Here is a 22,964-nt window from a genome sequence, read left to right on the forward strand (position 1 = left end):
AAATGGCTCTGCGAAGACAAACATTTATGAACTTGTTCTCTGCTGAGTCAGCTGTAAGTCTTACATAAGCTAGCATGAGCCAGAACCTGCTGTCACCTGCTGAGCTGCTCCCTCACCGCTGTATGTATGAAATCAATCATAGATACATGTGGTCCACAAGGAGACGATCTCTTTGACCTGAGGAAGAAAAGCATTGTACAAATGACGCAGATCTCTTTAGAATGTTCCATAAAATATGGAAAAGGATATCAACTATTTAGATGATTGTGGTTGCGAATGTTGTGATGGGTTTCAGGGGGAAATAGTTACTGAGGTGATTTAGTTTCTTTACATTTGTGCAGGGAACATACAACATGGTGAGACAGTTTACGACCCTAAAGATCAGCCGTGACTGTTTTGCCGTGGAATTAATCCAATAGAGAAGAAGTCTGGATTGCTACGCTGGACTCCTGCTGTTTGAGTGATGGGGACACGGAAGGGAGTTAAGGATCCCATAGACACATAATAACTGGTTATTACAAAAGGCTACAGGGTCAACCAGAAGCAGACGGTCCCAGGACACCAAAATGGATACAGCTGACTGTATACAGCATAATAACGTTCAGAGGTTTAAAGGGAATCTTTCACTGTCATTTGCAGCTCATTTGCAGGGTAATTTTGTTTCATAATTAAACAAAACAGAACAAAAAACATTATGCAAGTCCACTGAATCCAGCCGAATGTATACAAAGTGGATTTTGCCTCACTGGTTTATGAAGCCTTGGCTCAAGTTAGGTGTTTTGATCTATCATTGTGTTTTTTGGCCGTGAGTGTAGATAATATCAGCTCATTTTTATCACTTGTTCGCCATAACATTGGTTTGAGGCCATATCCTGCCTCCTAACGCTAGGTGTACAGTGTGTAACATATATCCTCTAGTGGCCTTGACCAGACTACACTAATCCTGCAGGCTCCTAAGCAAATCATATGGCCAAAACTTCATAATGCTAGTGGTCTCCATACTGGGCAATTATTCACAGCTGGGCCCATGTCAGTCTGGCAGTATTTGCTTCACTCCTAAATTAACCTTTCCAGGTCTGCTCGGGCAACCCAGACCTTCTCTTCCACTGCAGTACCCAACCTGACCCTTGCCTTGTGACATTGGTATCCATTATGGGTCATCTTTCCAATCCTAAACCCAGATAAATGAGGAAGGTTGGGGACCAGGGTTAGCATCTCCACCTTGTTAAAACCACCTTCTTTACAACTATACTGCTCCAGTGTGGACAGGGTCAGAGAGATTCCTCTTTAGTGCTGATGAAAGCCTAGTGATCATCCATATTGTGAGAGAGGTGATAAATGTTTAAGTAAAGCACCAGACTTTGCCACTGGAGGGAATGGTTCTCTTTTTCACATTCAAGTTTCACATGTTCATCTGCAAGTTGAGGCACACTTTTAAAACCATGACTGTTTCCTAATCTTAACAATAAGATTATTACTGGGACCGTGACAACAGACATAAGCAAACCTTTTGGAAATTGTAACTTTACAAGCCACAATGTCTTTATAAGTCTGACCTAGCATTTTTGATCTTATGATGACCAGACCATAAGTAAAAAGTGTTGAAATGAATAATGTGTTTTTAAGAGATTCAAACGAAGAAACAGAACTAGCGTGCCTGATCTTCTCTGGCAGGTTGGTAAGGTAGCTGTGAGACCTGGACGAGGAAAGCTTGTTCTCAATTTTTTATTTTTTTAGCTCTGACCTAACAGCATGTAAATTAAAAAAAAAAGGGGGGGGGCCAAGGATGGAACCTTGTGGTACTCCGTAGGACAGCTGGGAGGTGCAGGATTTGCTGCCACCAACGGCAAAACAGAAATTCCTATTATTGATATAGGAATAATATCAGTCTATAACTGTGCCTGACATGCCAACCCACTGCTTAGGGTGATTAATGAAAATCCCATGGTGAAATGCATCAACAGCTGCAGTAAGATCGAAAAGCATAAAATAGACGTTTGGTAACAATCAGCTGAAAAAAGAATATAATTTTAAACACAAAGTAGCCTTGTCTCAGTGTGATGCCTCAATATACCCTGCTTTACCGCCTGTTTTAATCCAAATTAGACCACAATGTACAAAATAAATGCCACGCTGTACTGAAGAAAACATGAAACTAGTGATTGAGATGATTTATCTAGGTCATAAATCAAGTGAGACAAATCATTTTCTTATAGATTTCTATACAATCTGAATTTTTTTATTTAACCACTGACCATTGGCTTCCACTTTTCAGACCTGGAGTGTCTCTGTGGTCTGAAACTTAGTGTTATAGCTGCTGTCTTTTTAACACTACACTCCCTAAAAGCCCACGAGGGGCAGAATTCAGCGCTCAGGAGTCCTTTTTGCAATTTTCCTTCACAAATGAAAAAAAGCACTTTCTGCAAGACTTACTGAACATCCTCCAAAAACTTTAAGAGTAGTTCTCTGCAGAGGAGTTGAAAAGCTTCCGAGACAGACTGAGTGGGTGGATGGGGCGTGTCCCTCGACTTCACGGGCGTGCCGTGCCTGGAGCAGATGACTGTATAAAGACATCTGTGACGTCAGCTCATTGCAAAAGAAGGAAAAAAACCGTTGGAGACATATCCAGAGCAGCCTCAAAGCTGAAAAGTTTCCTCACAGGGATTACTTTTACATACGTTTACCTCGTTATCGGAAACCCTGGCAAACTCACGGCAAAGATTCCAAACATCAGAGTGCATGTTGTCTTACTCATATGCAGGGATACTGATGTGAACCAAAAGTCACATTCTGAGTTTCCACAATGCGTCATATGTCTCTGAAAGAAAAATCACCTCTCTGAAGCTCCAAGCTGTCTGGCTGCCAACAGAACTGGTAATGAAACAGAGAGAGAGATGTCAATACCTTGCTCTGTCTTCTCTCTGTTGCTCCCATGTGTTTTCCACCTATGCTACTTCATCAATAAAATGTTTAATTGCAAACAGTCACGTATTTTACAGCACTGTGTGGTTCTATCACATTAGTGCCTGCTGGTGAGAAAGGAAATAGAGTGGAAACATTTTAATGCCTAGTAGAAAATGAGCATTATGGCCCAGTAGCCTAATACCCCATCCTCCGCTGTAGTCCAAGGGAATTACAGCCTTTAGAAGTATACTGTAGACCCCTGAGAGGAAAAAATCATATTGATATTGGAAGCAAACTTTAAACATATTGCATATCGTACACAAGGGATATCTTTATGAATTCCATGAGGTAACTTCATCCTACAGTTCAGTGTGACGTGTTTTCTTCAGCAGCAGCATCTGGTTTTTTATACAAGACAGATGAAATATTGTTGATATAAACTCTGTGAAAGCAAGACGGACCTCCACCCATCTTTACACAAAACATTTTATTGTTATTAAGTGCTTTTTCAAATTAAACTGTGGAGTTTTAACATACTGTACACGAGCGCTGCACAAAGAATTGTGCGTGGTTCTTTTTGAACGATGGACTTTTCCTTCGTCTCCAGGTTTACCTTTGCTGACTGACTTTTGGTATCGTTGACATGAATTTTGAAGGGCTTATTTATTGATTGATTGATTTTTATTTTTTTTTATTTCTGAACATTTATATCTATACTCATTATGGTGATATCCCAGAAATGAAATCAAAGATCATTATTCAGATATGGCTAGAAAAATGTAACAGTGCCATCTGTGATTCAACCAGGGAGATTATCCCTCCCTTCCAGATGGATGACAAGTTTGCAGTTACACAACTTTGCATTTTGAAATATCATGATGGTGGTCCATTGTTATATACTTTAAGAACATTGGCTTGTATTTGTCACATGTAGCCAACAGAAGCTGCCAATGCAAACACTGTATTTGGCTCTCTCTTGTAGAAACTGTGGTTTGAAGTTGCTGCAGGGGGTTTCGGTGTTTTTTGTTGTTGTTTTTTTCATTGTAAGACCCAGAGGGAAACATTTGTGACAGACAGAAATTTGCTTATGTATTTAAAGAAAATATGGACATTTCAGGGAGATTTTATTAAATAAAGGTGAGCATAAGGGAGAAAAATGTTGGAATTATAAAGTGCCAGCAGGAACAGGACGATTTAACAGATCCTTCAACACCACATTGTGTGGATGTGGCGAGTATTGTTTTAAAGTTGCGTGGTGGAAATAATGGGAATTTAAATCAATTACAATCATTTGTCTTGGTGGGCAAACAAAGTGCAGTGGTTGGCAAAACAAAGAAAGTCAGCGCCAGAGACCGTGTCTGGTGGTGGCTGATATACATCAAACACCCGACTCCTAAACCAACAGCAAACCCGACTGGGGGAGACGGATGTTCAGATCCTGTTTGTGAAGACACGGGTCACGACTTTTAAAGCAACCAACAATGTTTCATCAAGACCAAACCGAGCTCTTGTGTGTGTCTAAACTTAACCAGGCCTCGACGCATCACGAAGCACAATTTTGCAACGCCGATTGTGAATTTTGTTGACAGTAAATAACAATGAAATAAACTTTCTAAATTCCAAAATTAAGCCCAGCCAGTACATTGCTGAACCAGAGATTTCTTGTCTCCCTCATGAAAAAAGGCATCATTTGCATGATCATAGTTTGCTCTAATAAATAACTGAAAACAAATTTGGAAAAAGAGGACAAAAAAAAAACAAAGCAAACAAACAAACAAACAGAACCAACTGATAACAACTGGTTCTGATAACAAATATTAATTTTCGAAAATAATCTTTCTTAGTTATCAGACAAACACAAAAGTCCTCTAGCGAGCCAAACGTTGAGAGCTGTTACAGTGTCTCTGGTGCTCTTCGTCCCTCAAACTGCTCTCAGTGCCCTCCTCTGTAGTGAACATGTGGAAGGTATTCCTGTGATTCCGTGTAGACCCCAGGACAAGGAAGCGGCTCTACGCAGATGTACATCACTAGTACAATGGCAGAGCAGTTAGAGGTCCAATTTCAAACAGAGATGCAAAGGAAGCAGCTATGAAATCATTTCAAGGGCAATGACAAAACTTTATTCAAGAACCATCCATCTTTGATATAGTTTTCATCTCGATTTGCAATGCTATATGTTCCAAAAGGGAGCTGCATGGACGCCGGCCCATTTTTTAAAGCACTTGTTTGCATGATAGTATTTATCTAATTGGGCCAAAGAGGTGGGGCTGCATGAGTCAACGTGTTGTGTTTTGTGGGTGACAAGAAAGGAGGTGTGGAGGGCCAAGGGTGGATGCGCAAAAGACTGCGTTGATTATGAGGGAGTGGGCTGGGGGAGCTGTAGTTAAAATCCAAACTGACTACAGAGCATTGCTTCTGTGTTTTACATTGCATAACGCCTTGGGAAAATGTTCCCGGTTTGTCAGCGGAGACCAAGAGGGGTCAATTCTGTTAAAATTAAAGCTTCAATTCCAGCATATATTTTTCATTTTCTGAATTTGGAGGTGAATGTCCGTTACGTAGACCCTTAGGAGAAGAACCGCAGAGGAAAACAGCTGGGCACTGTACCATCACACTGTCACTGAACTCATGGGGTTTGAGGGTGGCCTTCCTGTCTATGCTGATGCTTAAGTATTGTAGGGTGGGCCTCAAACCTCAACACCCCCCGGCCCACCCCTCCTCCATTCTCTACTCAGAGGCACCTCTATTATAATGGTGTTTACATGGCAGCACGGAGAGAAAACAAGATATATCTTTCTGTAAGTGTCCAGATGGAAGCTTTCCTGTTTACAGGAGTGAAATTCAGGATTCCCACAAAACTATCCTGTTTAGCAAGTCATTTTTGCGGGAGGGAGGGTGGGGTGCATTAAGGCTTCCTTGTAAAAGGCAGAATTGTTACACTTTTCCTCTGCATTTTCTGTAACCGACATCAAAGTCTCAATGAAAGACCTTAAAGTGTGATCCCAGACGCCTATAAGAACAACACTGCAAGCCGAGAGCCTCCTTTGATGCTGGGATCCAACATTCCTATAAAACCAGTCATCAGAGTCAGTTTGAGTAAATAATCCGAATGCTACAGTCGGAGTCTCTGCCCTTGCACTAATAATTCAAGGGTGTTTATTTGTGTTTTCATTTTCCTACATGCTTTTTACGATTACAACGACTCATAATTCTACCTTGTTCCTGGAGAAAAGCTCTAAGGTGGTAAATCATTTCGAGGAAAGCAGGCAGGGTGTTACCCAGGTCGCCATGTGGACCTGCACCGAAGGTGTGGAAAGGAGAGGTACAGCGGTTCAGGAGAGAAGAGGATGTGAGAAATTTACTCCTTCATCCATTTTTTTCTCCCTTTTCTTCCTGGTTCCTGTTACACAAAGGTTCCTCTGTAAAAGGTTCACGGCAGGGCAGGGGCGAGGGGTTTGGCTGGTAAGGAGAAATGCGCTGGAGTGTGTCGCAGGTTGCTTTCAACCAGCGACACCTACATTTGATTATCAATGACGCCCTTAATATCAGCGTCACCGTCTTTGGCCTGGCTGCAGTATGATGAGACAGCCTCCAGGGCCAGATATTCTGTGTCATTGTCAGTTACATCAGGAGAGGTTGGGACAAGTTATGCAGAATGGCATGATGATCAAAAACAGATGCGTAAAAGTTTTACTCCATCAGACTGAACGTCTTAATACAGTAAACTCAAGCAAATTATGCCTACCAGGAGATATCATGATGCTGACCTTACAGCCCTAATGGGAATGCAACATTCTGAGCATGTTTATGTATCGTCGCCAATAATGGAACATGAAGTAAACTAAGTTCACCAACATGTTAAATCAGCTGCAGCTGCCCAATTATTTCATTCACCACAATAATTTGCTCAGCTGATTCTGCAAATGACATCAAAGTCAACATTTTTTGCAACCCCCCCCCCCCACACACACACACACACACATACACACCCTCTCCCCAACTTGCTCCTTTGCGTGTTGTATCTCACGTAATCTGCGTCACTTGTGTTAAAGCTGGGCAGCCCCCTGGGAGGTGTACATCTCCGCGGTGACCTGGGAATACCTCAGGATCCCCCAGTCAGGTCCAGTGGATGTGAACTACTGGAGCCTCCATCAACATGTTCCAAGGTTCTGTAAAAAAAATAAAAATAAAAAACAAAACCTGTCCAGATCTACTCTTGCTTGAGGTGTTTTATTTTTCCAACCAGGAATGCATAAAACATAAGGTGGAAACCTGCCATTCAGCGCCAATATAACGGATCTTAAACAGCTTGTGACTAACAAACTGTTTCTGCTGCCAACGTCTTCAAAGGTTATTCCCAAATTTTGTTCTTGTCTCTGGACAGCAGGCAGCAATAATCCAACACTACTTGTCCAACTGTAATTCCGCCAGACTTCGCCTGTCACTTCTTCTACTTTGTTGCAGGCATGCAGGATGTTGCCTCCACCGCCATCTTCTGGTGGCGGAGTGTTTCCCTTTTATTGGCTTCACACCACTCGATGGAAACCAAATTAATGCTCATTTCCTGTTTGTTTTGAGAAACATCCACAGTTCACAAATATGCATGACAACTGCTGATGCAGACTGGGTTCTGGACTGTATGGGGGGTCTTTGCTGTAACATGGAAGTACAGGGAGGTCCCCAGAACAGAGCCATACCTCCAAATCCGTTTTTGTGCAACAGTAATGAAGCTTCTTTTTGACAAGAGTGGTCTTGACTGAAGTGAGCTCCAGAGCTAGAACGATTGTGACATCTCTGTGACTCAGCATGACTTCTTACTTGAGTCAGCAATGATATTATCGTATGATCCTCAAACTTCCAATATTGCCAAAACTTTTTCAAATGTTTGAATAGTAAACGAAACAGAAGGTAATCATCTCAGACGTCTCACAGGCCGTCCATTTCTGAGAAACGGCAGCTTTTACTGGTTGTTTTCTTTTTTCCAGTGTATGTGGTTCATTAAATGGGTTTATATTTTATTGATTATGAGGGAAGATTTCTGGAGTAATCAGAGTTCTTTGTTAAACAGGCAGTGAAACACATCACACACTATTTCCTGAACTCGTTCTGTACCACGTGTGATGGTTCTTTAAGTCTTAACTTGGGGGGGGGGGGTCTTGACTTCCTTCCTGTAATCCTTCACCTTAAGTCACCCAAGACTATGATCGCAGTACATCTTTGACTCGACTACCGGGGTGGGAGAGATTTCTCGATTCCACTTGATGTCTCTCTTGCTGTTCAAGAAATTATTTTTCCGGAACTAAAACGATCTGGTGATTAACTGAAAGTGTTTGGCTCCTTCTTTTTCGTGATTCCCTCTGCTCTGATCCTTTTGATTGTGCTGACGCTTGTGAAGTTCGGACACCATCTGCTTCCAATCTGTAAATAGATGCTGAAAACCTTGTTTTGGTTTTTTTTTTTTGTTGTTTTTTTTCCAATTGGAAACAGACAGTGCTGCGTTGGTCCATGCTCTGCTGGTTATTCACTTCCATGAAGAAGTGTTATAACGCTGCTTAGTTTCAAATTAAATGTAAACGCTATGTCAGAGGAATGATTGAAGTTAGTGTCTGTGTGTTATTCACAATGCCAGGTGGCTGAGTGACCCCGCCCGTGTCCTTGGCCGGAGCTCCGGCTGGGACCTTGAAGTCTGAATAGACTGTAGGACTTTTTTTACGGCTAAATCAACCCTGAATAAAAAGCACATGTGGCTTGAATGCTGGTTTTGTTTTGGGTCCTGAGTTATTCATGAAATTGGTATGGGTGTAGTAATCCACCCAAAGTATCTACCCACACTCCACCCGTAATATCTTATTTGCCATTCGATGCCGATTTTCTCCCACATTGACCACATTCTGGAATCCAGCATCAGTGTGGCTTAACAGGGTACGCCAGGCTTCAGTTTCTCTCTTATTTAAAACCAAAGCATGCAACTCCGAAAATTGTATAAACTGAGCAATAATGACTTAATGACATTTAAAGAAATTCCTGGTTAGAAAAAAAAAAACCTTCAGTGCAGTATTTTTTTTTTTTTTCCGGTAGAACTAACATTAATTAATTCCTGATAAAATGGTACTTCCAGTTATTTCAGCAGGTCTTACTCAGAAAAGGCAGCTTAATGAAGAAAATAGCTTGCAGGAACCACAGAGGAGAAGGCAGTAATCAGTTACGGTGACACACCACGGGTCACACTATTAGTGTTAACATGTTTTTTTCTGCTCTTTTTTTGTGCCCTCGCCAGAAGAAAACTGAAAGCGGATTGGTTTCCCATAATGATGTCTCCATATTCATTACATGGGGCAATGATAAATTCTCTAGAAGTGCCCATGCGGTCTGTGAAAACATCCAGGAAAACCTAAAGAGAAATTTGTGGGCTTTGACAACATACTATAATTACATCCGGGTTTCCACGGCTCCCATTCGTTAACCTTTACACAGCTGCATCAGGATGGAATTTATAGCTTTCTATTCAAATGACTCAAATGTACTATTGTTGCTTTAAAGGGCCATGTTGCCGGCTTTTCTATTGTGTGTTAACTCTTTCTTTTTTTTTTCAATCTTTACATGCGTACCACATTCCTGGTAACTGATTTTGATTTGATTTCTGAATAAAAATGCACCTTAACAGGTTTTTAATCATAAAGAAAAAGAAATATTTGTCCCAGTTGATTGTGAGAAATCACAACGCTAATGGCAGTGCGACAGCTGTGCCTGCAAACGTCACTCGAAGCTTTTTCTAACTCTGATCTTCCCGGTATAAATTCAGGACTCTGGAAGTCAGGCAACATTCTTCATTCACGGAATTCTTGAGGCGCTCAGAGACATCACCGCAACAGACTCCAAATTAGTAGCATCGGTGGGGTCCACTGATGAGCTAGACAGCACGCTTGAGGGCTAAATATTCTAGTAACCCCATCAGTGAGGAGTGAGAAGGTTCTTCATTCTGCAGCCCGGTCTCACAACCCTCCAAAGTCTGGGAAGGGAGAGACGCAGCCATCACCTGATTTTATCTTTACATTCTTTTTCCATCTCTGATTATCAGCATCAAAGATGTTGGAACAGTTGTTAAAAGTGTCACTGGGTGGATTCCAACAGACTATTTTTCACTGCTGATGACCTTGAGCCTCCCATACGGACTAGACGCTGGCAACAGGTGGAGTGAACTGTCTGTGGGGACGCAGGTTATATATCGGTGGAAATTACAAGGGAGTGGTTGGCAGGCGGGTGAGTTATGCTCAGCCTACATGCAGACTGGGATCATAGCTGATTGGTGCATCACTCTTGCAATGCGTTTGTTGAGATGAAGTAAAAGGACAGGCAACATGCAGGAAGACGACCGACCCAGACCTGATAAAGTCTGATTTGAATGAGACATCTGGTCACTATTCCAGTGCACCAGTTAGTGAGGCTGCAGTGAGCACATATCTGGCTCCACGCCGCTAACATTTGTCTCCTGTGAAACCAATTAGCTCAAGAGCAAATAATTTCAATTTGATGCAGACTAGTGCTGCAGTTGTGAAAACTTCAGTGTGGAGATCGGATCCGAGCCACCTGTGGAACTCAACTGAGCCGGCTGTGTGACCTGTTGCTGGGCCGGACCGCCGTTGCTTTGTGGGCAAACACACCGTTGATCGGAACATTCTCATCTGTTCCTCTTCCTCCATCCATGATGCCTGAGCCTGTATTAGTGTGTTGCTCTGCCCAGTTGTATCACAGCAGTCGCCACATGTTACTCACTATGTTGTGGCTCCATTAGCTCACCTCAGAACACCCGTCAGACGAATCCACTTACAGCTTCCAGTCATACCCCAATATGCATTTGGACCAAGGGGCTTTTGTGTTGCGAGGCATGACTCAGATATACGTATGCTGCTCTGAGTCACATCCTAATAAGGGTCTTTTCATTGTTTGTGTTCTGGGAGGGTGTGGCAACTACTTGTACAACTGTGCCGCACATGTTGTTACTCAAGCTTTTACATTTAAATAACTCTTAATACTGAATAATTAAAGATTAATGATTTACATGTTGAATTGACGTAACAAGGCATTCACAGTTTTACTAATGTAGTTGTAAGAAAAAAGACTGTTTGGATATCGGAAACAATATAGATACAATAGAATTTATATTATCAGCTCTGCAATGCAAGTGGCTGCCGACAATTTATCCCTCCCGTCAATATTCAGGCATCCATTGTTGTCTGCTTGATTTAATATTGGTAGCTGTCTACTGCAGCTGTGGTGGAGCGGGAGCTGCACACCCACCTGCTCCCCACCCGTTGAGAACTTGGACCAAGAGAAGGTCAACCATCCAATGATGACCGGAGATGACCAGACACAACGGAAACAGCGAGGAACAAAAGCAAATAGTTGCTTTTGACATAAATTTCTTGCAATATATGATGATCCAAATTATGTTAAGACATTTTATATTCTGCTCCGATTACTAATCGATAGGATTTCTTATCTCAAAACAGAACTAACATTATTCAGAAATGGGTTTTTTTGGTTTTGGGTTTTTTTTTTTACACTGCAGACAAGGCTGGGCCTGAGTACGTAGGATGATTTAATAATCCACACTTTCTGTATTGCAGGGGGAACAGTGGATCAGTGGGGAACAGAACTAATGAGATGTTAACAGCAGCTGGAATAACAGCAGACAAAGAACCAAACGGCAAGAACAAAGCTGAGCTGACAAGGAAATGATTGAATGACAAGATACAGGTGATGAACAAGGACGGAAGCACACAAAGACAGGAAGCAAAACACACCAACACATAAAAGAGGGACGTAATTAAAGTAAATTAAAACAAGGAACAAATAAGCAAAAATCAAGATGAAGAAGTGAAAACCTTAATTATTCATGCAGTCCAAAATTCAACATTATTACTGTTCAGATGGAACTGTAACATTCATGTACGATGGTGGAGTAATCTTACATGCAGGGTAAAGTTAAAAAATATCATGCTACTTCTTAAATACCAAAATATACCAGCAAAATGTGCCAAAGAATCCAAAGTAATTGGGAATCCTGCCTTATTGGGATTATCATTAATAGAAGAGTTGTAGTAGCAGAATTGAAATGTTCATTTTACCGTCTTTCTATAATGCTGAATATATAATCATCATCTAAGACAAGCATGTGCTTCGTGTTAAAGAAACAACCAAGTTCAGCCGTCAACATTGTCGTGGCGTGGAAAATGAAATTATTGGATTGACGCAAGCATCTTGGAAGTGTACTCAAGTTGTAGAAATTTCTATGTACAAAAATCCCTGAATAAATTTAGATTATTAATAATTCCAATGAGTTGCCAAATATAAAAAAAATGAAGGAAAATATGTGAGGAAATCAAACACAAAACTGCCTGCGCAGCAGAAAAGGAAAGTGATAAATAATGTTCAAGCATCAAGCCAAACTTGACGTTGGACATCAGGCACACGTTGGCTTTGAGGGAACATCTGAGCCTCTCGGGTGTCCATCACTGTTGCGGTGTGGTTTGTGTGCATCTCTGTCAAAGCCAGCAGAGGGATGACATTTCTAAGCACAAGCCTGCTGGGCTGCTGTTGTTGCCACCCTGGGCATCATGCAGGCGTCGCGCACAGATGGCACAGAGAAACAGCAGAGAAATTGTTGAAGAACCGCAGAGGAACCGAGGCCACCATGTGTCTGAGTCGTCTCTAATCAGGATCGGATGAAACGTTCCTTTTGTTCCTTCCTGTTCTGACAGTGAGGGGATGAAAGTGGTGCACAGCAGCTGTGTGGTGTCAGAGCTGCTGGGCTCAGGTATGTATACATCCAGCACATTAGCGTTCTCATCCCACCCGGACCCATTAAAGCCCCCGCTTGTTTAATTGTTAGAGCCTCATTACCAAGAGTGAACAATGCACTGTCCTCATGTCATCATCATAGATCACGTTCGAGCTGACTCACGTGTTGAGCTGATGCAAATAATGTGAAACATATGTTTGGCGGCAGTCAATGTGAATTTGGCTAACATGAGATAACCCATGCTTGTTCAGCTTCCACCTTTCCTGTCCAGCCTTAAGGGGAGTTTTATTTGAAAGACTCCCCCGAGGACATGACAGTCACTCTTCAGATGCGACGTATCATCATGCCCTTATCCTTCCACTGTCCGGGACCGAGGGAGCTGCTCTGCGTTAACAGGAATCATCCCACCCGGCCAAGAGCTGGGAGCTCAATCTGCAGAGAGCCAGCTGTGAATGTGCTCATGGCCCTGAGACTTGGCTCCGGCACAGCAGACCCGTGAAAGAGCCTTTGGGTGGGACTCCAAAATCCTCTCAGCCTCTAGACACTCAATACACATCTATACAGGCCAGTACATTCTGTACTGTCAGTAATGCACGTATACAGTCGCATAAGATCACACAACATTAGGAAATATGCAAAAGTGGACACACACATGCTTGCTTTAGTGGTCAGACTTGAATGAAAAATCTTAGCTGACGTTGCCAATTCTGGAAAAGTGGTATTCATGGAGCTGCCACTAATCTCCAGCGTTGCTTTCTTAACGCACTTTCTCACCACTGAGCACTGGAATTAACCCCTTGTTGTCACATACAGGAAAGACTGCATTTGGGATTCATATCTTTCTCATTTACTACATGTGTAAAGGTCTTAGAGTGTTTGTAATTTCTCTGATAAAATGTGAGGTTCTGATCTTTTTTCCACCGCACCTTTCAGTTGTTCCATTTCAAGGTTTATTAACCTGGTCTGCCTCTGCACAATTCATCAGAAATTCCCAAGACAACAATTAATTCCATTACACCATCGCACATGGCTAGAGGAACACGACATGATGAGAGATCTTTTATTGATCCATTGGATGAGAAGGACATGCAGATGGAAGTAGCTGTGCTTCCAATAGCAGAGGTGGGGGAAAAAACGGAAATACATGTTGAGGAAATATCCACATATGACAGACTAATTCATCACGCTCACGTTTCATTTGAGGGGAACACAGAGGAGTTTTTGTTGAGTTAGAATCCCACAATGAGTATAAGTCATGCACTTCCCCCTAAAATCCAGCACCGCAGTGTATAGTTCTCACACGGATGGCCAGGCCTGAAATGTAATTATGTTGACTACCCAAATATTTACAGTTACACAATGTGGCTTTGACATTTGTTGATGGATTGGCAGCCCATGTTAAGCCAACTAACACTTTTTGTTGCGCTGGTTTCCTCCCCGCTCCAACATACATACACCCTCTGCTTACTCTGCATTAAGTGCTGCCAATGCTGCTGTAATGTATTCTTCTTTGAAATCCTTTGTCAGGCAGTGCTGAATGGGATTATTGTAGCACAAAAGACAATTCTTTCAAACACATGTTTGCCAGACTATTAGACTGGTTTCTGGGAACAAAAGAACTTCTTGCTTTTCTGCAGCAATTTTATCATTAAGAGTGGAACTGGTTCAACATGAGGGCTGTGTTGGCTTTGATAGCATCACAGCATCTCAGAGATGCTGCAGTCAAGTAAAGGATTGCAGCTCTGGTTTAACCTGTGGCTTCACTCCGGGGCTCGTGCAGGTTTATAATTCCACCCAGCATACAGGCTGTGTTATGGAACGGCTCCTCAGACCCCCTGAGGATTGGAAGATTGAAGGCTGCAGAAAGCTAAGAGTATACAACAGAGGCCCACCGTGCTGTCATCTCAGTGGGGTTTGAAGGAAAGACAGAGAGGGCAGAGAAGGAACGAGGTAAGACGGGCAGAGAGAAAGAAACATGGGCTTCCACAGCTGTAACAACTCCAGTGATGGAGAGCTCAAAGAAGAGCATCTAAAGAGTGTTGCTCCACTCCCAGATTTGCTATCTTTCAAAGACAATCCGGCGGCTGAGAAAACGTTTAGGAGGGACCACACAGACCCACTTTGCTCATGACTGGTCGCAAATCCACGTCCTGCCTCCCTCTGTTCTTTTTACAGCATGAGAGCATGCAAGCGTGCTCACAGTGTAAATGTCTGTCAGGGTGGGTGCATTAGCGGGCTTGGTCTCCTGCCTGCATCATGACAGATGTTTATTAAACAACTTCAAACAACTATCAAATAGAGAAAGTGAAATAGAAAATGTAGCTTGTAATGTATGTGCAGAGGGAACGCTCGAGGGGTGAGGAGAGGGGAGGAAATAAATAGAGGAAGCAAAGGAGGATGAAAAAAAGAGTACAAACTTGATTTGTGACTTTATTGTGTTAAATGGTCTCGAATCAAATACATAATCCAACAAGGCTGAAAAGTTAAGGGTGTACGGGCTGCAGGGCATTTACCAGCAGATGAGCTCATGCCTCAACAATACATCGGATCTTTTTTCTTTTCTTTTTTTTTTTTTACAAACAAAAGGAAAAAGAAGAAGCAGAGGAGTTTAAATCAGAGTTAGTGGAAATATACCAAGAGTCATTCATGTAAATGTTTAAGATCCTGTTTCCTCTAATGAGGATTAATCTACGTGTCTGTCAAATTCTTTTTTTTTAACTGATTTATGACTGGAGTAATTAAAATCTCAAACTTTCAGCCACCATAGAATAATCGGAGACCTTCACCATATCCCGCATTTTCCCAAGGGGGCGGAGGGGGTTTGTTTTCTACATAATGTGGCAGCTATAGAGTTGTGCATGGTGATGGGCTGAGGGGAGGGGGAGTGGTCTCAAACATGCAAGGATTCAATAAAAGGCACTTGTCTGGACCACTGAGGAGCCCAAACTTTCCAGTAGCACCACAGGCGGCTGCTGCAAAGAAAGAAACAAGGAAAGAAAGACAGAGGCTGCATGAATTAAAATTCAAGAAAATTAAACAAGAAGAAATTTAGTTAAAATCAGATTCCCCCCCAAAAATATTTAGACAACCAAGTGCAGTTTTTTTCTTTCAAACCTTTTGATTTTTATTTATATTTTCATTGAAAAGGGCCTTTTTGTATCGAAAAAGAGAGAAAATGACAAGTCTGCTGTGCATCACTTTAATCTTCCTGACCCTGGCTGGCAGTGTGTGCAGTCAGGTGATGAGCACCCCCCCACCACTCGCAGGTAAGTTTCACTTAATATAGAAGTCGCATGTCATGATTGTATATTGTCTCTTAACATGATTGAAAGCAAGTGTGTGTGTGAGTGTGTGTGTGTGTGTGAGAGAGAGAGAGACAGAGAGAGAGAGAGCCATTATGATTGTATAAATCTTTAAAGAGGGACAGTTAGATGAGCCATGTAATGAGCACCAGAGTAAAAGCTTTTGTAACGACGGGTCCTTGCAGCAGCAGCAGCAGCAGGTAGGAGAGCCGTCTCTGGTGTAACACACTCACAGACACAGTGTGACTCAACATTGGCTCATTGACTTGCTGCGTGCGACCACCACTGCTGAATAAATCACCCTGTCAAAGAGGCTCACTACCCGCACTACTGAATGAGGACCCGACCACTAATAGTCTGGGTTGTACTCTAAAATGAATCACAGTAGCTGAGCCAGGATGTAAAACTTTACTCACATACAGAGAAGAAAAAAAATGAAAACCTTTGGAATTTGTATTGTGAATTTTTTTTTTTTATTGTATTTCTGTCTTCCTCTGACAGAAGATAAAATCCTTGTTTAGCATTAGACTCCATCATAACACCGTGAATCATGACACTGCTGCAACTGCAAACTAAGAAATACAAGAATAGACCTGCTGCTTTGCTTGGCGTGAAACTCATGTCTCATGTTCCATGTATTGAGCGATATTTAATGTGCGTTCAGCAGCCCAGCAAGCTGACTCAGTGGACGTCAAATTAGTGATGTCTGAGCTCTCGCTTTTCCAGGGTGGGAGGAAATGGTTTGTCTGTGGGAAAAATAGTTTAACTCAGCGCTGGGAGGAGATGACGCTTTTTTTCTTTTTCTTTTTTTTAAATTCAAACATTTAAACGTCTCCCATTGGTCAGGTGAGACTGCGTGTGTACTGCATACAAGACTTCACCGTCCGTGTTATGTCAGAGCATTTGCACAGCTCAGGCCGCCTCAAAATCATTGTTCCGTCCCCTACAGTATATCCTTTCATGGACCAGATCAGGAGTGCAGTCTCTGTCTGGGGTGTTGTCCGTCCTTGTGCCCACTGACTCATTCTGGTGCTGAGAGCTTTTGGAAATCTGCCACAGTAACAGGCAGCCTGACAGGAGCAAAGTTAAGATTAATGACCCGCAGTCAATGTATAGAGCCCCATGCTGAACTGCAGCCAAATGACTGTGTCTTTCCCTGTGAGGTAATAGTCGCTTAATGCTTACCGTGGTTGCTGGTTGCTGAGGCTTGGCCTGGTTGCCAGGGCTTGTGGTGAAAAGGGGGCTTGGCTGGAATTAAGCTGAGGTTGGGGGATTGAATTGAGCATGTCTTTAGGCTGAGAGAAGAGACATTGATGAATTCCTGTTTAGCGCATATGTGTTAATTAAACATGAGTGAACTATAACAAATGACTGCTGACAAGTCTATTAAAGGTGTGCGCTCCCATAAAAATGAGCTCTCCCCTCCACTTTGTTTGTGCATGATAGAGGGCAGGAACAAGTTTATTGGAATTAGTGTGCAGGAGTTGGCCCGCTGTGTTGGTCCCAGCTGTGCTTGTTAATTTTTTTCTCCATATTGACACAAGCAGGCCAGGAGCAAAAAGTGAGCGAAGATGTTGTAAAGCATCTTGTGTCTTGCTGCTCTGTCAGAGGGTGTGGCCGCAGACGTGCACCCTTTCATAGACGAGAGATTTGAGCTGATTAAACATTTCATTCATTCAGTAAATTAGATAGCAGTAACCCGGCGAGAGATGTTTAGGGTTTTAACAGCATAATTAAACTTGTAGTTTGAGAATATAAAGGTTACTGTGTAGGTTTGGACCGTTGTAATGTTGTTAATTTACAGTTCAGTGTTACAAAGGAGCAGATGGTTCCAATCACTTGCTAATGCAACCTTTTACAGAGGGAGAGAGAATTGTGCCTGCTCAGTCATAAAATGGTAGTAGGTCTTGGCTGCAGCTGCGTAGTTTTTTTTTTTTTTATTGTAATGCACATGGGTTAATTTACTTTTTTTTTCTCACTGTGCCAGCTACAGTCTTTGGAAAATGTTCCAAAGACTTTGGGGATCCATTTGTATAATAAATGGAACAATTAGACTGCACCTTTGACATGGGAGTCTTATGTAAATTCTTGTATATAAATAAGTGTGACAAAGATGAAAAAGGCTTCCTTCCCTGTCCCTGAAAGACTACGTACACACAACTTTATTTATGGGGTTAGCGTGCCCCACGTGGTTGGGAAACATTCCCCCGTGGGATATGTGACTGCCGGTAACTGCCAGAGCAGGAGTATGGAATTACTTTCACCAGGAAGCTTCCTGCTACTGATGTCTCTCAGGCATCATTCATAATATCTCTAACAGACTAACTGCTTTGTTATGTTATCACCAGATCGTGGTTATTAATAGAGTTTAAGTTCAGAATGTGTTCAAGATGTCTCTTTTTTTCAACTGCGATGTAGATTTTAGGGTTATTAATCCAAACCCAGGTGGCTTTGCTATCCATCTCTGGATGGAACTTTTTTTTTTGATGTCACATAGTACAATGAAACTCTTTATTCCAGTAAATCTTGGTAAAAATGAGAAATTGGGAAACTTTTAGGCAGAAATGGATGGCATCACATTTGTTGAGTTGACGTCACTGCCGCTGCACCAGGTCTGTTTGATTAGCTGTGAAGTCAGTCTGAATCGCTCGGCTTTCAAAACACACTTCATGCAACTGTAACTCATGCAGAGAATTTATGAGGCAAGGCGAAGGGTTGCCTCATTTCTGACAAAATAATCAAAGAGAAAACTGGCAGAGAGGACCTACGTAATAAGCAGTGACCGTAGGGTGTTTCCTACCTCGTAAAAAAAAACCTGGCATCGTGTTGACCCGTCAAGAAACAAGTGAGGCTACTGGGCGGTTCCTAGTAACAGCAGCAACACTTTCTGGCGTATGCAGCCTTATGAAAGAAAAAAAACATGGCATGCAGTGTGACTGAAAGGTGGATTAGGTCCGTCAGCAGTGCTTCTGCCAATTAAATCCTTCTGCAGTGGGGCTCAATACTAATGATCTGACAAGCGATGAATGAAGTCCAGACACATCTACCGGGTGGTTACAATGGAGGATCGGGCCACTTGGTTGATGGGAAGTTGTTTCAATGTCACTCCTTTGTGTGTTGATGGGAGTGGAGGGCAGAATGCCAGTGGCTCCAATTATTTCCTGCATTGCTTGTGTAGGAAATGTGAGACAGGCTGGCGCAGACACACATGACCAAAGTGAGTGGGAGGAACATAAAAAAACCCCACCTGGGCAATGTTTAGATCGCTGGTTTGTGTGGTATAGACACAAACAGGCTGCTGCTCAAGCATGGAACCTGGATTCATCCAAAGACACCTAGTATTTCTCCAGACTGCCCTGTAAATTGCAAGATTCAAACTCCTGTTCATTGCAGATCCTGATCATATTTAAGCCTGAGTGTTCAAGGCTCTACCTGTGGAGACCAGGGGTCAAAGGTTGTGTACATTAGCCCATCTGGTGCCTATTATTGCCTGGAACAGGGCACCCCTCACTGGTTCAGGTCTGCTTAACTAAGCAAGCTCTGTGAGGTCTAACTATGGAGGTCATAGAGATTGTGGGAACCCATGCTGAGACACAAATGACCTGCCATTTTAAGTTAAAGGGTGGCCTGCTTAGAAGAGAGAAATGGGTAGAGCAGTGCAAGAGGGAATAAAACCAAATCAGGATGAGATATTTTGTTGGTTTGAGAGACAAAAACAATCCCACATAAGAGTATGTTGAAAGGAATTGGAACAAGATTGCAATTTGCAATGGACTTTCTAGTTTTTGTTGAATAATTCTGCAGTATAATTCCAAAATCAAATAATAGTCTGGTTCAATCATGTTCTCTTCTTTTGCAGCTAAGGTCATCGCTGACCTTGGGGCCAACGTCACGTTGCCCTGCTTGCTCCCGACCAAAAACAATCATTTCATGGGTAACATTGGTTTACGAATCAAATGGACCAAGTTGGCAGACGATGAGGATCTGAACGAAGATGTGCTGGTTTCTATGGGATTCCACAAGAAGACCTACGGCAGCTTCGATGGCCGTGTCTTCCTTAGTGGCAACGAAGACGCCTCCCTAGTAATGAACAGCGTCTCTAAGGATGACATGGGAAGGTACCGCTGTGAGATCATCAACGGGATGGAAGACACCATTCAGGAGATTTTCTTGGAGGTGGAAGGTGGCCTCACTGATGGTAAATCCACATTTATAATCAATCTTCAGTCTATGGAGCGAAAGTTCCAGTTGTTCTGACACGAGTGTACATCGACATTTCACCTGGACTTTTATGTATTCAGGATGTTCCAGATGATCCCTGGTTATTGAAAACTTCCACATCTGTTTTTTTTTTTCCTTGTGGAAAAAGAAAATCATAAGTACAGCTTTTGTTGATTTATCCAAACCATAGAAATGAATTAGTCACAATTAAAATAGCTCAAACATCTGAATTACTCATATATTTATAATTAATAAACCCTTTTTGTTGCTATTCTTCATCCAAAGATAATTTGCCTTTTATAAAAGCCAGTTATTTACATATGTCTTCATAAATTGTTGAAATATACAACATATTAAATCACCGCAGCGTGTTATTAAAGCTCCCACCTACCTGTTGTTGATCGCGTGTGAGGGATCAGTGTGGGTGAGCACTGGACACGCCAGTATGACGTGTTGTGTCTCGACAGTAACTGAGCTATCATTTCTGCACTCCTCTCCCATTCTAACAGAACTCTATTGAGTTTGATTGAAATGATGTTTAAATTGGCTTTGAAATGAAACTATTGTTGGAACTGCGTCTCGCTGGAATGATGCCCTTACAACATTTTAGAGCGCATAGCCTTGTTCTTTAATGCAGCAGAAAGCAGCACCTAGTTTGCATACGATAATTTTTTCTTGCATGCACAGCAGTCGACAAACGCTAAATTAATGAGTTAGCGGTAGCCTCTGGAGACGACGCGCACACTCTGCAAGCCACTGGACCTGGCTGACTAATAGGCATACAGTCAGTGACATGAAACAAAACATATCACATTCTAGCTAAGCCGGTTTCCCTGCAGACGCTGTAATGCTTGTTCAGGCTTCATTAATCGACGGACGGGAACTGATGTGAATCAGCGACATGAATAACTCCAATTAGATCTTCTGACTGAGGCTGATCTTTCGACCGCTGCAGTACCGCTACCGTGACTGCCAATTCATGCATTTATCAGATATAAAGCCATAAATGTCGCAAGTAATTTTTTTTTTGCTCTGATTCTCTTCACTCAGGTGTCGTGTTCCCATACACTCCCTTTGTCCGACGCTATTCCGTGAACTTCCACGAAGCTGTAGAGGCCTGTGAGAGCCAGGGTGCCGTGGTTGCCTCCTTCGACCAGTTGTATGAGGCCTGGAAGGACGGTCTTGACTGGTGTAATGCCGGCTGGCTGGATGACGGCACAGTGCAGTACCCCATCACCAATCCCAGAGAGCCTTGTGGTGGCACCAAGAATGGACCTGGTGTCAGAAGCTACGGCAGGCGCGACAAGAAACTGAGCCGCTTCGATGTGTTCTGCTATGCTTCTGCACTCAAAGGTGAGTTTGAATGATCATTTTTACCTGCATAGAGAAGTTGTCTGGCCCAGTGACGGTCCACAGCTGGCCCAGACCCAATGGCCAGGTGTGTCTCCTTTTGCCATCCATGCCTGTCCACAAACAAATTGTATATGTGAAGTTTAAATAGAACTGGGGTGTGGAGGTGTATGATGAGTGAGGTGAGATGGATGGATAAACAGAGACAGACATGGATGACATAGCGGGACACATCTGGCTGCCAGAGATAAGCCAGCTGTTGACCTGTGTGGTCCGGTGCAGGATTTCACTATTAAGAGACACATTCACAAGTTGGCTGGACTGGTACATAGGAACTTTACTAGTACTGTCAGTACCACTACCTATCCTGAGCATCTGTTTTGCTTTGTCCCCCATCAGGACATTTCTACTGGCTGGTCCAGCCTGAAAGACTGTCCTTTGATGAGGCTGTACAGGCGTGCATAGATGACGGAGCAGAGATCGCCAAGGTGGGCCAAATGTACGCTGCGTGGAAGCTGGAGGGCTTCGATCGCTGCGATGCTGGTTGGCTGGCTGACGGCAGCGTTCGCTACCCTATCTCCAGACCCCGCAAGAACTGCAGCCCCACAGAAGCCGCTGTGCGCTTTGTTGGATTCCCAGACAAGGATCAAAAGCTCTACGGCGTCTACTGTTTCAAGGCCGATCAGTGAGTGGTAGATAGGAATGAGACATAACCACCAAAGAGCAGCAACAACCACAACCAGTAACATTAACAATAAAACAGATAAGCTTTGGATCTTAACTAGCATGAACTCAATACTGTTCAGAAACTGTGATACCCTTTCTTAACCCCTAAACAACAATTACTGGACGTCTTACACCCATGTCCAAGGATTGACAAAGTAACGTGTAGCGATGAACAATTGTTTTTCTCTAAATATAAATTAAGTCATTTACACAGACCATTTGGTGCCAGACAAGAGTGTTAAAAAATAAGGCAAAGACTGGATGGAAGTTTGTCATCCACAGAAAGAGAAAATGTGTGAAGTTCAATGTAAGAGCAGGTCTGCTCACGTGCAGGACCCATTTTGTTGCTTTAAAAAAAAAAAAAACCTGTCTACAGAAGAGAACAATGTAATATTCCGGTGCATTTATCAATTATCACCTTGTAGAAATACCATATATTGATCAAAGAGTCATGAACATAACTTAGCTACCACTGCTGATCGATGGATATCAACATGTTATGTTGCAGTAAGTCCTCAGTGTTGGATGTCTTCTAGTTCCCATCTTTAACTGCAAACAAAGGCATCTCAACCTGAGAAGCTGTGATCCAATTTACTGTTCCACAGGAGAAGTGAATGTAAATGTCTTAGACTGTGACCTATTCTGCATTGATATTGCCC

At 42.6% G+C, this 22,964-nt stretch overlaps 1 protein-coding gene across 1 annotated transcript; it reads left to right on the top strand.

Annotated features, from left to right (window-relative positions):
- The first annotated feature begins 15,657 nt into the window (after positions 1-15,657).
- hapln1a (hyaluronan and proteoglycan link protein 1a) lies at positions 15,658-22,733 on the top strand. The gene is made up of 4 exons (XM_086205961.1): positions 15,658-15,972; positions 19,868-20,206; positions 21,280-21,582; positions 21,979-22,733. The coding sequence occupies exons 1-4, from the start codon at positions 15,882-15,884 to the stop codon at positions 22,266-22,268; spliced, it is 1,023 nt and encodes a 340-aa protein (XP_086062087.1). The 5' UTR covers positions 15,658-15,881; the 3' UTR covers positions 22,269-22,733.
- The last annotated feature ends 231 nt before the right edge of the window (positions 22,734-22,964 follow it).

This window comes from Aulostomus chinensis, chromosome 6, assembly GCF_037954235.1.
Source record: "Aulostomus chinensis isolate RoL2024-O1b breed Wild chromosome 6, RoL_Achi_v1.0, whole genome shotgun sequence".
NCBI classification, from domain to species: Eukaryota; Metazoa; Chordata; class Actinopteri; order Syngnathiformes; family Aulostomidae; genus Aulostomus; species Aulostomus chinensis.

Bases quoted from the DNA above. Each gene is read 5' to 3' on its own strand.
- hapln1a (XM_086205961.1), top strand. From the start codon at position 15,882: ATGACAAGTCTGCTGTGCATCACTTTAATCTTCCTGACCCTGGCTGGC. The intron at 20,207-21,279 runs GTAAATCCACAT...CTCTTCACTCAG, and splicing joins GGAAGGTGGCCTCACTGATG to GTGTCGTGTTCCCATACACT. The intron at 21,583-21,978 runs GTGAGTTTGAAT...GTCCCCCATCAG, and splicing joins CTATGCTTCTGCACTCAAAG to GACATTTCTACTGGCTGGTC.